Source organism: Chiloscyllium plagiosum, chromosome 1, assembly GCF_004010195.1.
Source record: "Chiloscyllium plagiosum isolate BGI_BamShark_2017 chromosome 1, ASM401019v2, whole genome shotgun sequence".
In the NCBI taxonomy this organism is placed as follows: Eukaryota; Metazoa; Chordata; class Chondrichthyes; order Orectolobiformes; family Hemiscylliidae; genus Chiloscyllium; species Chiloscyllium plagiosum.
The window spans coordinates 50,785,549-50,804,005 of record NC_057710.1 but is presented as its reverse complement, the minus strand read 5'-3'; the positions used below and the strand labels follow the sequence as shown (position 1 = coordinate 50,804,005).

At 39.7% G+C, this 18,457-nt stretch overlaps 1 protein-coding gene across 6 annotated transcripts in view; it reads right to left on the bottom strand.

Annotated features, from left to right (window-relative positions):
- celf4 (CUGBP, Elav-like family member 4) overlaps positions 1-18,457 on the bottom strand; it is a 1,180,733-nt gene that overhangs the window by 123,141 nt on the left and 1,039,135 nt on the right. For all 6 annotated transcript variants that reach the window (XR_006310714.1, XM_043685031.1, XM_043685094.1 and 3 more), the window contains 2 exons: positions 10,222-10,369; positions 1,481-1,630 (listed from right to left, as the gene is read on the bottom strand). Coding sequence is in view for 5 of the 6 variants with exons in the window: in XM_043685031.1 (XP_043540966.1) it covers positions 1,481-1,630; positions 10,222-10,369 (298 nt within the window). In the remaining variant the exon portion in view is untranslated. The remainder of the gene's footprint in view (positions 1-1,480; positions 1,631-10,221; positions 10,370-18,457) is intronic.

The following is an 18,457-nucleotide window of genomic DNA, read 5'->3' as shown; positions in this document are numbered from 1 at the left end:
AATCAGAGCAGGACTTATGCACATAATGATAAGGTCTTGGGAGTATTGCTGAACACAGAGACCTTGGAGTGCAGGTTCATAGTTCCTTGAAAGTGGAATTGCAGGTAGATAGGATAGTGAAGAGGGTATTCGGCCCATATCCCTCTAAGTCCTTCCTGTTTATATACCCATTTAGATGCCTTTATTGGTCAGAGCATTGAGTACAGGAGTTGGGAGGTCATGTTGCGGCTGTACAGGATATTGGTTAGGCCATTTTTGGAATATTATGTGCAATTCTGGTCTCTGTCCTATTGGAAGGCTGTTGTGAAACTTGAAAGTGTCCAGAAAAGATTGACAAGGATGTTGCTAGGGTTAGAGGATTTGAGCCATAGGGAAAGGCTAAATAGGCTGGCGCTGTTTTCTCTGGAGTGTCAGAGACTGAAGGTTGACCTTATCGATGTTAATAAAATCATGAGAGGCGTGGATAGGTAAATAAACAAGGCTGGGTTCAGTGAGTCCAGAAATGAAGGCATAGGTTTAGGGTGGGGGGAAAAATTTTAAATGGATCGAAGGAGCAACGTTTTCACGCAGAGGGTGGTGCGTGTATGGAATGAGCTGTCAGAGGAAATGGTGGATGCTGATACAATGACAATATTTAAAAGGCTTTGGATGGGTATATGAATACGAAAGATTTAGAGGGATATGGGCCAAGTGCTGGCAAATGGGACTAGATCAGGTTGTGATATCTGGTCATCATGGATGAGTTGGACTGAAGGGTCTGTTTCAGTGTTGTACATCTGTATGATTCTACGATATAATCTCAGACTAGAGGGTCATCCATTTCAGTCAGAGATGAGGAGAAATTTCTTCTCTCTATGAATCTGTGGAATTCTTTACTGCAGAAGGCTGTTGAGGTGGTATTGTTAAATATATTCTAGGCTGAGATAGACTGAGTTTTAATCATGAAGGGAATAAAGGGTTATGGGGGTAAGGGGGTAAGGTAAGTGGAGTTGAGCATTATCAGATCAATCATGGTCTTATTGAATGGTGCAGTAGACTTGATGGGCTGAATAGCCCACTTCTGCTCCATCTAATGAACTTACGATCAAAGTCTAATATGCTATAAAATGGTTAATATGGTTCTACCTTTGATCTGTAACAGGTATAAAATTACAATATTACCTATTCTGCTTCCATAACTTATTTTTATGAACTAGATTCATTTATATTCATCATACTGTGATTAAAAAAAACCCCAGTAGAGATGGAAGTTGGCCTTAAATATCACAGGAACTCTCACTGATGGTAAAGGAATGGCTAAGAACAAAAATCAAAAGTAGGAAGGTTAATGCCAGCTAAGAATTAACAGCAAAATTCTCCCTTCCCAACCACATACGTACAAAGCTGACCCTGCCTTTCAAAGCACAGATGGTGAGAATTAATATTTTTATCTGCATCATCCATTCTGATTGCAATGTAAATGAAGATTGTGAATGTGTACCTGGGTAGGGGTGGATTCCATTAGCAAAGACGGCTTCTGCTGTTGGCTGTCCATTAGCCTGTGGTGGGAGGCCGGTGAATCCATTTACTCCAATTGGAGAAGGAATACTAGGCACAGCTGGTGCAGTGATACCAGGAGGTGTGCTCCCACCTGAAACACATACGCAGCAAATCAGGCATCTCCAGCTCCAACTGAATCAAACAGATACATTTAACTTTTGTCATAGCTGATGAGACAATTTCTACAATTAGAATCTCTTGCTTACAGGGAACCAGCGACTTGATGTGAATAAGGATGCAATGAAGTGTTTTTAAACATTGTGTGGACAATCATTTTTTCGCATTAATGATATGAAATATTAGACCTACACTGCAGAGATTTGTCTTATTATAAGCAGTTATAAAAATATTGCACATGCTAATGTCGGTGTCTCTGAGACATATGCAATGTTCGATTTAACCAGAAATACAAATAATCCTCTACCCCAACTGGTTGAGCTGGTTTGTTTGTCCTTGTAAACAATCTCCAGGACAAGTAATTAGGGAGTTTGTTTGGCAAACCACCTAAAAGATTCTTTTCCAGTCCAGTCAATGCTTGAATGACTCTAAGGTTGGTTAAGCAGCTCCTTCATAAAAAATGCATGACGATCAATAGCACATACGTCAAAAGTTAAGGTTAATGCACAAGAAGCTTATAGTATTTACTCCTCTAAACTTGCTATTATTCCTTTTCCTAACAGCTCTCTGCATCATTGTCATAACCTTAAATATGTAGCTTCACAGTTCAGTGACATATCAACAATATGAATTTGTATTTAGTTGCTATTGAGCATTGTGGAATGGTACCTGTTCTCTATTCTTTCCATGGATGCTCTCAAATTAGGTCATGAATGGTATAAATATGCTGCAAAGATGCATCATCTTCCATAGGATTGTTTTGTACAAACTTAGGTTAAACTCATTCAAAACTAGATTCACAATAAAAAGACTCTGGTAATTGCTTACACCCTTCTATTGGGAAAGGAGACCGAGTTTAGATTCTGCTATCTGAGTAACATCTTGGGCTATAATGAAGTTTACTCACTCTTATACTATGCTGTGTATTTCTATTTCATTTTAAGAGTCAGGTAAAGCAAGATATGAAGGAACAAATACCATGGGGTAGATCCTCACTTTGTATGGCTGTATAAAATGTGTGAATGGAAATTGACAGTCTATTAAACCATCTTTCTAAATTTTAATTTCTATTATTCCATTTCCAAAACAAGGATCTGTGCTGGGTCCACTGCTTTTCGTCATTTATATAAATGATTTGGATGTGAACATAGGAGGTATAGTTAGTAAGTTTGTATATCACACCAAAATTGGAAGTGTATTGGACAGTGAAGAAGGTTACCTCAGAGTACAACAGGATCTTGATCAGATGGGCCCATGAGTGGCAGATGGAGTTTAATTTGGATGAATGCGAGGTGTTACATTTTGGGAAAGCAAATCTTAGCAGAACTTATACACTTAATAGGAGTGTTGCTGAACAAAGAGACCTTGGAGTGCAGGTTCATAGTTCTTTGAAAGTCGAGTCACAGGTAGATAGGATAGTGAATAAAAACTGAAAGAACTGCATGATATTACTGCCAATGAGCAACTGTATTTATTTTGCGATTATGGAAAATGCTGGAAGCCATCATCAGTCATGCTTTGGAGAGGAAAGTTTGTCCGTAAGGAAAAGGAAGACATGCAAGTGGGATTCCTGAGGAGCAAAGTGATTTTGTAAACAAAAACAGAAGTTGATGGAAAGGCTCAGCAGGTCTGGCAGCATCTGTGGAGAGAAGTCAAAATTAATGTTTTGGATCCAGTGACCCTTCCTCAGAACTGATGGTAGCTAGGAAAATGTTGGTTTAGATGAAGGAGATAGGGGATGGGATGGGGTAAGGAGTAAACAATAGCTGGGGCCAGAGCCTAAAGAGAGAGAACAGTTGGATTGACAGAGGAGTCTCTGACAATCTGGCTGGGAGGGTGAATAGCTGTTAATAGAGACTGTTAGTGGCCAACAATAGGTAGTGTGCAATGGCAGACTATGTGATAACACGGTCTGGTATGTGTGTGGTAGAGGGCTAGGACATGGGGGAGTTCAGGTCCTAAAATTATTGAACTCAATATTGAGGCTGGAGCACTGCAGGGTCCCCAAGCAGGAAATGAGGTGTTGTTCTTCCAGCATTGAGCTTCGCTGGAACACTGCAGCAAACTTGAGACAGAGATGTTGGCCAGGGAACAGGGTGGTGTGTTAAAGTGGTAGGCAACGAAGCTCAAAGTTTCTTTTGCGGGCAGAATTTAGGTGTTCTGCGAAGCGGTCACCCAGTCTATGCTTTGTTTCCCCAATGTAGAGGAGATAGGATAGTGAAGGTGTTTGATATGCTTGCCTTGGTCAGTGCACTGAGCATAGGAGTTGGGAGGTCATGTTGTGGCTGTACAGGACATTGGTGAGGCCACTACTGGAATACTGCATTCGATTCGGTCTCCTTGCCATAGGAAGGATGTTGTGAAACTTGAAAGGGTTCACTTTCTTCTAGTTCAGAAAAGATTTACAAGGATGTTGGCAGGGTTGGAGGTTTTGAGCTATAGGGAGAGGCTGAATAGACTGGGGTTATTTTCCCTGGAGGCCAGAGGCTGAAGAGTGATCTTATAGAGGTTTATAAAATCATTAGGAGCATGGATAGGATAAATAGACAAGGTCTTTTCCCCTGGTAGGACAGTCTAAAAGTAGACGCCATAGATTTAAGGTGAGGGGGGGAAAAGATAGAAAAGCACCTAAGGGGCAACTTTTTCCACGCAGAGGGTGGTGCTATATGGAATGAGCTGCTAGCGGAAGTGGTGGAGGCTGATACAATCACAATGTCTAAAAGGCATTTGGATGGGTGTCTGAATAGGAAGAGTTTGGGAGATATGAGCCAAATGCTGGCAAATGGGACTAGATTTATTGAGGATATCTGGTCGGCATTGACGAGTTGGACCGAAGAGTCTGATTCCGTGCTGTACATCTCTAAACCTCGATGACATCATCCATTAACATCTTAATGCTGTTCACTTATTGCCACCCTTTAGAAATACCAGGTGGGGTTATCCTCACTGTTTCCCATATTGGATGGGTAAAGGGACAACCCAACCGGCTGGCTCCACTTTTACATTTTTTTCTCTAGAAGTGCTGGCAGGTGCTGCCCATATTTGGGAATGTAAATGTAATGCAAATAAAGAAATTATATCCTCTGACATGTTTTCCTTCATTCATGCCTTAATTATATTGGTTACTAGGGATAAAAAACTTTGGCATCTACACTGTTAAGGAGACACAGAGTGATCAGCTACTGTGCAACATTATCAAGCTTCGCTGTTTTCTGTCACTGCCTAGAAGTAAATAACTGAAGTCAGTTACTACCAGAGTCTGTTAGGCATCCAGGCCTCAGCTATGACATCCTATAACTTTGCTGCAAAGAGTTGAAGGGATTCCTGCCAGAGATCCCGTTGAAAGGCTGGCGCCATTGGTATTTAAATTGATTGAGGAAAATCCATTGGCATGGCATTGGGAATCGCTTAGATTCACCTCCCTGCATGATATTACTGCCAATGAGCAACTGTATTTATTTTGCGATTATGGAAAATGCTGGAAGCCATCATCAGTCATGCTTTGGAGAGGAAAGTTTGTCTGTAAGGAAAAGGAAGACATGCAAGTGGGATTCCTGAGGAGCAAAGTGATTTTGTTTGGACTGGTAAGGTACCCAATAAGCACAATCCACCAATTCTTCCACAACAAACCTGAATAACATGCTCAAAGACTCGAAGCATACATCAAAGACATCTTGGAGATGACAACCAGACTACTCTGGGCCCTAGGCATCATGGTAGTCCACAAATCTATCAACACACTGAAATAGCTCTTGATGAATCTAAAGGACCCTATACCAAAAACCAGCAGAATGAATGCACAGAGTGCAATAAATATTACGTTGGACACACTGGCAAGAAACTAGTGACCAGGGTACACAAGCACCAACTCGCCAAAAAAAGACATGACCAACTATCACTAGTATCCATACACACAGACAATGAGAGGCACCACTTCGCCTGGGACAATACATCCATCCTGGGACAGGCTAAACAAAGATACGCACGGGAATTCCTAGAGCCCTGGCATTCAAACCAGAACTCCATCAACAAACACATTGATTTGGATCCCATTTACCAACTTCTTTAGGGTGGTGTGGTGGCTCAGTGGTTTGCACTGGTGCCTCACAGCACCAGGGACCAGGGTTTGATTCGCACCTTGGGCGACTGTCTGTGTGGAGTTTGCATGTTCTCCCCGTGTCTGCATGGGTTTCCTCTGGATGCTCCGGTTTGCTCCCACAATCCAAAGATGTGCAGCGTGAATTGATCATGCTAAATTGCCCATAGTATAAGGTGCATTAGTCAGGGTTAAATAAAGGATAGGGGAATGGGTCTGGATGGGTTATTCTTCGGAGGGTCAGTGTGGACCTCTTGGGCTAAATGGCCTGTTTCCATACTGTAGGGAATCAAAACTAATCTAATCAAAAAGAACCGGAAGTGATATCATCCACTACAACAGACCAAAACAGATAAATAGAAAGCGGGACAGAACACCAGCACGTCATCAGAGACTCACTGATGATGTTATCTCGCATGGTGATGAAATGTCTGAGAACAAATCTTCCAGCTCAGCGAGCAAACTTACAACCTGAACCACAACCTGAGCTACAAATCTTGGCAAAAATCACAAACTGGGTAATTAGGAAGAGGAACCCAAACATGCATCAGTGGGAGATAAGTTTTTTGAATGTTTTGCGAGGGATAGGTATAGAAGAAAGTGAATTTGAAGAAGGAAGGGTTTATGGATAGTGTTCAAAGTTAAAAATCATACAACACCAGGTTATATCCAACTGGTTTATGTGGAAGCTTGAGCTTACGGAGCGCTGCTCCTTCATCAGGTGATTGTGGAATATAAGAAGGGGCAGTGCTCAGAAAGCTAGTGCTTCAAAATAAACCTGTTGGACTATACCCTGATGTTATGTGATTTTTAATTTTGTACACGCCAGTCCAACACCGGCACCTCCAATTTATGGATGGTGGTAGATCCAAGGCAGCTGTCAGACATTGTCTTGTGGGTGATCTAGTTTGTAAAACAAATAACTTACATTTGTGTAGCAATTTTGCACTGCCTAAGGACTTCCCAAAGCACTGCAGCCACCACATTTCAAATTCTAAGCAATGGAAATAGACATCCCATGGGAAATTGCAAGGCCAAGCGTGTTACTATGAATATCAGCAACTGAGTTAATTTTAAAGGAGGCTCAGTGAATAAAGGAGGAAAAATAATTCGTAGAATCGTTGAATTTCTACAGCATGGGAGAAATGCAAAGGTAACCAAAACAGAGACTAAATTTGCTGGAAACAAAGAGTTGCTGAGTGCTGAGAGTAAGAAATGGAAAGAAGGAGAGTATCTTGCAGAATAATTTGGAGTGAAACTTGGTGGCTTAAACGTAAATAATTTTTAAAATTTGACCTACAAAGATAATTGTTGTACTTGAAGAGGAGCTTGCTAATGAATAAGAAGGCTTCCAAGTTGTCACTTACATTATTTAAATGCTTTCAAACGAGTACTTATTTTTGCTTCCATTCTGTCTCCACTTTTCTAGCATGTGTGTCTTAATTATTACAAAGTGTGCTCTGTGCTTAACGCAATCATAGTTGATGCCAACTTGTCTATACTCAAAAGGACTTTAATAACATCCTGTGTGAAGCCAAGAATGATTGTGAGTCTGAAATGAGCTGCTTTCCCCCTGACTGACAGTGTGCTCAATTAGCAGATGCTTAAAGAAAAAATTGGCATGGGTTGAATGCACTGCAAATAACAAAAGCTCAGATTCTACAGATTCCAATCTTTCTCTCAAACAGTCACTACTTTCCTTGAATATGCTAAAGAATTCATTGCAGTCATGTTCTGCTTTTAGTCCCCAGTGTTCTATTGCTTGGCTCTTGTGATAAAATAACCATCGTCCTACCAAATGATAGGACTGCTGTTTCATTTTAGAGAAATGATTGGCGGTGGTTTAACCTGAGCATGACTATGTCTCAGGCAAGGGAGAGTTTGAGAAGAAGGCTCCTTACGGTAACCTGAGCTGGTGTGGGAATTGAACCACATTGTTGGTGTCAGTTTTCAATGCAAAAACAGCCATCTAGCCAAATGACTGAACAAACCCCCATTAGAGCTGTAGTACGATAGTATGGAAAATGGAAACTCTTATTCAAATAACCATACATGAGCAATTTGGCAGGCTATTTAACTTTGGACTGTATCAAAGGGAAGCTTGATCCTGTTCTCAAATGCTGTCTGCACTTAAAAAAATTGTGTTCGCTGAATTGAGTGCTACCTGCTCTGACCCCTTCCTCGATCAAGGGTACCCAGGTCAAATGCAGCACATCAAGTGCTGCTTCAACTGCGATCAGCAACCTTAGTACCAGCAGAGTTCTGAAACTTGGACTTTCTTGAATGACATGACACAGTAGAATATCCAACAATGCACTGTCATTAGAGGAGCTAGTGTTAGTTTTTGTTGTGCAATAATTTTGTAAAATAAGGTCAGATTATTGATTTCTGTCTTTTTGTACAATTTGTGTTTGTAGTGCATTTTCCCATGGGTTTCTAAAAACAAAAATTGGAAATAATCCATAGACAAGTTTACGAAGAAATCTGTTTGAAATTGCTTTTATGGTTCTGTATGTTGTGAGATAAAAATTGCTGCAATAAATACAAAAGTACAAAATTAAGTGAGGGTGCCTTTACATTAAAATCTGTTATCATCAAGATGGGGAAAATGGGAAATGGGCAAGGGTATACGTGAATGGATTAATCTGTGGGAGTGAGAAGGAGAACTTGGATAGCAATGGTCCAATGTGAACTTGCAGTATTGATGAAGGAAAAACTGGACCTTTGGGGTTTCTGCATCAGTTTCCAAGGAAGTTTGCCAGGACTGGAGGGTTTCAGCTATAGGGAGAGGCTGAATAGCCTGGGGATTTCTCTTTTGGAACATTGGAGACTGAGGGGTGACCTTATGGAGGTTTATAAAATCATGAGGGGCATGGATAGGGTGAAAAGCCAAGGTCTTTTTCCCAGGGTAGGGCAGTCCAAAACTAGAGGACGTAGGTTTAAGGTGAGAGGGGAAAAATTTAAAAGGTCCCCCAGAGGCAACTTATTACGCAGAGGGTAATGCGTGTATGGAGTGAACTTCCAAAGGAGGTGGTGGAAGCTGGTATAATGACAGCATTTAAAAGGCATCTGGATGGGTACATGAATAGGAAGAGTTTAGAGGGGTATGGGCCAAATGCTACCAAATGGAACTAGGTGAGATTGGGACGTATGGTCAGTATGGAAAAGAAAGACCGAAGGGTCTGCTCCATGCTGTATGACTCTATGACTCTAGACTCTGCTGAAGTGCCATTCTCAGCACTTATGCATGAACAGAAAAATACCATCACGTCCAACGTATCTCCCAACTAAACAAACTATTTTCTACTGAAAGCATTAAAGCTCAATATAAAAAGTTTGATTTTATATGATAACCACTTATTTCCATTGACTTTACAAGAATTGTAAAACTGGTTGCAATAACACTCTTTTTAACTCTACTGCCTAAGGTCTAGATCTAACCTTGTATCCATGGGAAATTAGTTTTATGGAATGATTTGCACTTATATGTGGAATCCAAGAAATGCATGCTGGAGTGATTCATCCAGTTCCACGTCCTGTAGTTCTTCTCAATAAATGTCCTGATGGCATGCATGAGATTTTAACCATCTGAATAGCTGAACTGAATTTCTTAAATGCGTTTTTGGAAAGGGCTTAGGGCCTTTTGTGGTGCAGTGGTAATGTCCCTAACTTTGAGCCAGGAGGCTAAGGCTTAAGACCCACCTGCTCCAGAAGTGTATAATAACATCTCTGAGCAGGTTGATCAGAAAATATCTTGGAAAGGGTTTGGTTTGGTGCTTTCAGAATTTCTTGCTTTGTTGTAACTCCAATTTTAAAAATCACCACAAAGTGTACTTTTTATTAGATTCCTGGACTATGCTGGATTTGTTGATGTCAGCAGGTTTATCGGTGGACTTTAGTACACCAAAGGTTACAGACTGTGGTCCTGTTTATGCCCAATAGTTAGTAAAATGTTGCTGGGAAATGCATGCCATTACATATCAAGTGAGATCAGGTTTGGACGATGCTGTCAAGATTAGACTTAGATGCAAGGACTGCCATTACCTGTTGATACTATCGAGGCAGACATTTGAAAAATAGTGCCAAGACTGTGGTGCTGGAAAAGCACAGCCAGTCAGGAAGCGTCCAAGGAGCAGGAAAATCAACGTTTCGGGCAAAAGCCCTTCATCAGGAATTCCTGACTTCTGATGAAGGTCTTTCGCCCGAAACATCGATTTTCCTGCTCCTCGGATGCTGCCTGACCAGATGTGCTTTTCCAGCACCACACTCTTGCCTCTAATCTCCAGCATCTGCAGTCCTCACTTTCACCTATTTGAAAAATAGTAACTAGGTTCAGTACTCCTTTAACTGATGACTGCCTTCTTTGAAACTGCATACCGTCTAAGTAAAAGCTTTCAGGAAAAAAGGAAACAATTGTCCACTTGTGACTACTGTAATGAAGTTTGAACAATATGCTCTGCCACACATACCTGATGTTGGTGTCATAGGTGTAGCTGCCAGTCCATTCATATTCAAGGCTGCCATCTGTTGCATTTGTGCTGCTGCGAATGCTGCCATAGGGTTCAGGTAACCTCCCTGGGCAACTGATGCCATTATTGTCGCTTGCTGCTGCATCAACTATCAAAGAGAAACAAAGTTTATTCTAATTTTTCTTTTTTTCAATTTTATTAAACAGTCCTGTAAGAAGAAAAACACAAATGCATATCAACCATGCTATTGAGGTTTGTTAATTCCTAAAGACTATTACTGTAATAGTTTTATTGACCTTAAGCCCTTAAGCCCTCACTGTTTATTGGCATTATTCTGACACAATGAGGCCTGATTTCTCCCACTCCCATTAATGAATGTAAAATAGTCAGTGGTTTGGCCTTGCACATTTGAAGATCAAGACGAGACACTTCCACAATAATACTTGGGCCTCAAAGGAGTACATATAGCGAGCTGCGGATGCCATGAGAGAATGGACTCTTTGGATTTCTGTCAGTTCACATGTTGAACCTGACTGTGGGGAAGTCAAAGAAGATGGCAGAAGATGAAAAATGGGAAATGGCAAGCACAGGCAGAAGGTGATAAGGCAGGAGATCCATCTTGTTTATCCTCCACTATCCTGATAGTTGCATAATACAATAATGAAACTGCTTAATATAGCAATCAATCTCTATTAATTTGGCTGTATGATACTGAGAAAAATGAGCCAAAGAAAACTACCAGTGTGGAAAGCTTTACGAACTATAGTTTCAAAGTTGTTTTCTCCCATGTTTTGCTTCTCAAACATTGTATTTGAAATTTTTTTTCTGAAAAAAACTTAATGAACCTGATAAACGGCAGTCACACCAGTTCTCAGCTTTCTCTTCTCAAGTGAGAGCATACCAAATTGACATAACTGGTCCTCATGATCTAATCTCTCCACATTCTGAATTATTCTGCTCTTCCCCCCTTCTACTTCCTTCCAACAACCTCAATATCTTTTTTTGAATTATGTCAACAAAATATAGTATCCCAAGTGTGGTCACATCGCTAACATATAGATTAGATTCCTGGATACAGGTCCTTCGGCGCACAAGTCCACACTGACCCTCTGAAGAGTAACCCACCCAGACCCATTCCCCCACCCTATATTTACCTCTGAGTAATGCACCCTACACTATGGGCAATTTAACATGGCCAGTTCACCTGACCTGCACATCTTTTGGATTACGGGAGGAAACCAGAGCATCTGGAGGAAACCCACACAGACAAGGGGAGAATGTGCAAGTTCTACACAGGCAGTCATCCGAGGGAGAAAATTGAACCAGGTCCCTGGCACTGTGAGGCAGCAGTGCTAACTACTGAGCCACCATGCCACAGGATTACCTCAATATTTATGCTCAATACTGGCTTTCTGATACATTCCTGTTTTTGATTTCCTTTTCTCACTGCTACCAAATACTACGAGCCTCAATTTCTTGTCCATTTGGAGGGCCTGATCTTTCTCGTTTTCCATACATATTATTTTCTAAACAGTTAAATAATATTCCCTTCGAGTGTTTATTTCCCATGTGAAGTACCCGGCAGTTTTCTACACTGAATTTCATTAGTAATTTAACGGCTGCATTCTGAAATATTTTCTAAGTTAATCCAAAGTAATTTATTGTGTGCAATTTGGCAATCCATCACCTCAATTATTTTGTAACTGCTTCAAAGTTAGATAAGTGTTTGCGGCCTTCTGGCCCGAGATGAAGATGATAAGAAGCGAAAGCCCCAAAGTCAACACTGTGCTACCAAACTGATGACATTTCCTAACAAAGGGATGGTTTTTACCTGCCCCAGTCAGGCCAGCTTATGGTGGGGTGGTGTTGGTGGGGATGGGGATGGGGCAGGTGGATGGTTAAGTTGTTCATGTAATTTAGGTTGGGTGGCTCACCCTGCACCTTCCCATCCATACCTTGCCTTACCTACATAATATGTAAGGCGGGTGCTGTAATTGGCAGATTCACCACCCTAGATAAATAAATGACCAAAGACCAATTGTTAGCAAGTTTATTAATGTGAACAATATGCTGCTCACACCATAATGAGGTCTGCATGGGCAGGCAGGCAGAAGTGGACAGATCAGCATTTCTGGCCTGCATGGGAAAACACAAAATGAAGGATGGCATCTTACGGAGAGGAGTGTCCTACACGCATCTGGGGCATGATCTGCCCATGGTAACATTCATTGTACCAACACTGTCATCAGTCAATTACATTGTGATTGTAAGATATTTCTTTTGAAATCCACTACAGATACGTATTGAACCTTCTGGGGAATGCTACAAAAGCCTTTATGAAATCCAAATATACATCATGCACTGCCTTACCCCTATCACTTTCCTTTGACACACACTCAAAGGAAACCAGGAGGTTTGATTGACAAGATTTCCTGTAGTTTTCTCCTTGGGTTCCTTAAGCATTGTCAGTCATTTCTGTTGGCCTCCTGAGATTTATTTCTCTTAAATTTGGATAGCTGCTCAGCAACCATGCTGCTAGTAAAGTGACTGGTGCTCACAGCTTGTCCTTGCAACACCTTCAAGTTCCTTTTCACAGATCTCATGTAAGTTACTCACCTCCTGCAGTTTAGAAAACAATTTAAAACTTCTGCAGTCTGCCCAGCAACTGCAACACCAGCTTACATTTATATAATGCCTTTGAAGTAATATTATTTCCCAAGATACAGACAGAAGTATTATGAAACAAGATATAATATTGTGCCAAGTTCGGAAAGATCCCAGCAGGTAGCCAAATCTCAGTCAGAGAGGTATATATTGAAGGAAGAAAGTGAGGAGAAGAGATTTGTAGGTTTCAGGAGGATATTTCAGAGTTTAAGAATATAGGAAAGGAGTAGGCCATTGAGCCCTTGAGCCTGCTCTGCCGTTCAATACATTCATGGTTTATTTGTGGCTTCACTTCATATTCTTGCCTTGGACCCGTGTCCCTTGATACCTTTATTTAATAAAACATTGTCAAGCTCAGATTTAAATTGAACAACTTAATTAGCATCAACTACCTTTTGAGGAAGAGACTTCCAAATTTCACCTCCTGTTTGTGTGTAGAAGTGCTTTCTAACATCTCTCCTGAAAGCCTGGCTCTAATTCTTAGACTATGTGTCCTGGTTCTACAATATTTAACTGATGGAAATAGTTTATCTTTGTCTACTCTATCTTTTCCTGTTAATATCCTGAAGACTTAGTTCAGATCACCCCTTAACCTTTCAAACTTTACAGAATAAAGGGCTAATTTGTCTAATTGCTCCTCATTGCTTAACCCCTGAAGTTCAGGTACAGTCCATTTTTCTATAACACAATGGTTACGTTCTTGTGCAGGAGACCACGCTTTAAGTGCTGGTGATGTAATCACATTACAGCCAACACACGTTTTAAAACCTTGTGCTTTAGAAACAACATCCCCAATTTGTCAATCACATTACAGCAAATCCGCGTTGACAATACACACGTGCTATAGCAGAAAGACCTTTATCATTCTTGTAACCTATGGTGAACTCCCTCTGGAGAGACAGGACATCCTGCCTAAGGTTTGGCACCCAGATCTGCTCACAGTACTCAAAGTGGTATCTATCTAGGGTTTTGTATAACTGCAGCATAATGTCTATGTCCATAAACTCTGGATCTTTAGATATTAAGTCTCGAACTCCATTAGCCTACTTAACTATTTTCTGCACCAGTTCTTGGCACTTTAAGGAGTTAGCACCTGAATACCAAAATCTCATTGGACATCCACTGTATTTAATGTTGTGCCTTCTAACAAATAGGAGAATCGATGTTTCAGGCATAAGCCCTTCATCAGGAATGAGGCATCTGCAGTCCTCAATTTCTGCTTCTAACAAATACTCTTATCTATCTTTTCTTTGGTCCGATAGCCTGATCTATCCTCTTTTGGTTTAGGTTTTACTCATTTGAAGACACTGACACAATCATCTGAAGATATAATTAAAGCCAGTGGTGATCAATAAACTGGAATTTGACAGAGCAGATATCTCATACTTTTATGGAGTTGGAGGAGAATACAAGTTAGGGAAAGGCAAAGCACATGGAAAATTTTGATGATAGGCTGGTAAACCAAGCAAAGCTTCACAAGCATGGGTGGGGTGAGGGGGGGGGGGGTTCGCGACAGTGAATGGGACATGGGCAGCAGAATCCTCCGTCACTGTAAGTAATCTAATCTAATCTAATCTAATTCCTCAAATTTATGGATGATAGAATGTGAGAAGCTGGACAGGTTGGACGTAACAAGGACTTGGGGCTTCACTTTTAAGCTCTTGCTGAGCACATTTTGGCAAGGAAAGAGGGGATAAGGGGCACATAATATATGTCCAGTGCCCAGCAACCTGTTCCCCACAATACAAGGAGTAGGAATGTCACCCACTTGTCTTACTCTCATTGAGGCCAGTTGCCATTTGGTAATTAGGGGCCTCAATCTGGCCCCAGTGCCATACAATACTGGGTAAAGGCCCTCTTATGGCACAGTGGTAACATTCCTACTCCTGGACTGGGAGGCCCATGTTGAAGTCCCATCTGCTCCAGTCGTGTGTAATAACATCCCTGAATGGGTTAACAATTTGGGGTAGGTCAGAGTGTTAAAGCCATTTTTTTAAAGAGCTTTTTGAAAAAAAACAAATGAGTTCAAAATGGAACAAATGAGGGATGGGAGACTGACCCTGATACTGCTTAGCTCGGCCCCATGTGGAATTGCTGCCGACCAGGCTTTTTAAACATCGGTCCATTCAGGACTGACCTTCCATCTGGAGGGTGGAGAAGGACAGAGACTGGAGGACCAGCAGTAGGGCTGAAGCAGAGACAGAGTTGGAGGAATGTTTCAGGAATGCAAACATACAGTCTTAGTAATGGTGCAGGTTTGTGACTGAATGCTCATTTTAGGGCCAGATATGAGACCGAGGTTATAAGAAGATTGATTCAGCATCAGGCAGTTGCCAGTTGTTACTAATGCCCTCATCAGATTTAAGTCTTGTAGGCTCACTCTCCTCCTGATTCTTCTCACTCTTTTAATATAACTTCAATATTTCTGATTACTTTCTGCTATGAATGTTCCACTTTGATCTTGAGAATAAAATATCTAATTTTTAATATACAATAATATCTCATTTTTACTACACAATACTACACTGATTCTAAGCTATATCTAAACTGAAATTTAAAACAGAAACAAAGAACAACTGTGGATCAACAGAGAATTCAGATATGTTCCTCTCACACATAGATAATGATGAATATTGGATTTATATTAACCTGCTAACATCTTGTCCTGGATCAGTGCGTTATTCTATAATATTACAAAATATTTTAGATTAACAAGACCCCACTTTGATATAAAGACATTGACTATGCTTTATGGTATTATGTTTATAACATCAACACATAAACAATCTGAACGTTCTGTTCATTTAGAAGCATGTATTATACTTCAGGGTATCTCAGTGGTGGAAAGGAAAATGCTATAATGCAGAATTTTGTATTGATCTGAAATGGAATGCTATGAAGTAGGCTATTTGTATTGATCTGGATTAATATGTTCCAGTTGATAATATTCTGTTGACTGGCTGTCAGGTATCATATTAATCTAGAACAGCTTGTTGCACTGTATGATTTTATATTCATCTACCAAAACATTTTAAGTTGCACCATACTGTATTGATTAGAATAGCATGTTAAACTGCAGGATACAGTACTGCACTAGAACATGCCACACAGTCAATCCTTTTATTCATTTACAACCGCAGATGTGCAGCATAAGATATGAAATTGATTAACAATGATACATGATACTGAAGAATGTTTTACTGGTCTGGTATAGTCAGATTTAATGCAGTATATTATAAAACAATACCAAATATACTCTAAACCTTTGCCAAAATAATGCAAAATCTTATTGATCCAGAATACATTCCACTTCCCAGAAATTTTCTACAATGCTCATAAGTAACTCATCTAAATAAAGTTTAGATAAGGAACTGATTGCACTGATGTAAATTGGATTTAAATAGTGTGTTTCATGTCTTCACAACATCTCAAAGTGCTTCAAAATCAATGAAGCATTTTTGAAGTGTCGTCACTGTTCTAATGTATGCAAACTGTTGAGGTGATTTAGCAAATAAGATGTTCAGAAAATTAAATCATTTTTATGAAAGTCAAAAATATTCACCAGTCAAATAGTTAAGAACAGTACCTTTGATGATGCATATTAAAGTTAGAAAACAATGTCAACAGGAGATTGGAAGACTTAAAAATCTGTAAGCAGTTGCCTATCATTTCTAGTTACACTTAAGTCCCTGGATGAAACATTAAGCAGAAATGAAATCTATATTTCAAGAAATGGGTGTGAAAGGATAATTTGGCCAAGATTGGAATCAGCGCTGTTTATTCGACTCAACTTCACAAAGTCAAAAGAAGACATAACAATTATGTTTGGTTAAATCTTAAAGTCCCCAACTGGTTCTTGAATAATCTCATAGATTTTACTCTGACTGACCAACACAGAAGTCCATTCCTCATTGATTAGAACATTATCATTTTGCCACCTTGACCTTTTGCCTCTTGTCTTCCTGCTATCAGTAGTTTTCAAAATGTATATTATTACAATGCTTGCTTGCACCAAATTGCATCAGCCATTATTGCACCTATTGTTCAAAATCATTGTTAGGTCCGTTGGGGCCACTTTACATTCAAACAACATAATTAAAACAGATTATCTCCCCACTTATTGTTATGTGCAAACCAGTTGCTGGATTCAACAATATTAAACAGGTTTAAGTTTAGTTATATAACTTCACTATTTTATCTTCTCTTGTGGATACTTTCAGAACTATTCTGAAAACAGAAACTCAGTTTCTCCCTTCATAGACGTTGGCTGACTTGCTGAGTATTCATTGCGCCCTCTTTTTTAAATTATTTAGGACAATGCTTCTTTATTGTCCTTGTAGTCTTTGAATTGTACTTACCTTGCATGTCCTTAAAGCACTCACCCAAACTAAAATGTTCTACTGCTGCTGATATATTCATGTTCTTCTATTACTGCTAGAAAGTCGGTCCTCTTACAGTTGTGAAGCAGTTCACCAGATTTATCTCAGATTGATATCAAGTTTAATCACAGTAACTAGCAACAATTTTCCCTCACAGACCTCTCCTTACTTCTTACATACCAGCCCCAAAAGGCTTGACACTTTCCACGGGACTATTTTTAAAAGAAATCATTATTGGCCATTAGTTTGAAGAAAAAGTAGCATTTTTGAACATGGATCTCAGCTACAATGTACATATCCTGTTCTCGGAAAGTAAACATTACATAAAAGCACAGAATGACATCAGCCTTGAGGTCACCACTAATAAGGATGCAATGCAATGGGAAGAACATTCCCCAGTAGAGAGCTGATAGATAATGAACCAATTACTTATGTGGTGGGTTTTCCAAGTCCAAGCTAATGGCAAGGTATCTTGACTGACGCTGTGTTTATCAATACATTATTTTATTCCATAGAATTCAATACATAAAGAATCAGAATGCAACACGCCTCCAGATTTTCCGATTTGGGTTAGTATTAGATAAGGCGCTGCTATTGAACCAGACTTTATACTTAAATGGAATACTTTTATCTTCCGTTAGTGTTCCAATTTATATAAAATCTGAGATTAAAACACTATTACATAATCCAAGTGAAAGTAAAGACATATAGCTCTGAAAGCTTCCAGGGAATAAGTTATTCCACAATTCAAGAAATCCATGAACATTTTTGATGTTTGTTGAACTGATCATTGAGATCTTGTCTTAATTTTCATGTCAAATTTAATAGTTTATTCTTCTCAAACACCAAATTCAACTAGTGAGCCGATTAAAATGCACGGTCAAATCAGAATTTGAACTGCAGTCAACCTTCAGATCATATTCTTACATCAAATAATTGTTGAGAACAATTTCATCGCTGGCATTTAGAATTCATTATGCAGTTATACAAAACCTGTAGGAGATGGCAGGGTGCTAATCAGCAGATCTTAATCAGTTGCAGTGAAGTAACAAATTATTTATATATCGTAGAGTGACATAGAATTCAAAACATTTCCTGAAAACTATGCAATGCAGCTCTACAATTGTGTACTTACAGTTAATTTTTATTAAAACATTTCATAACCTTTACATAACTTTAAATGTACAAGTTCC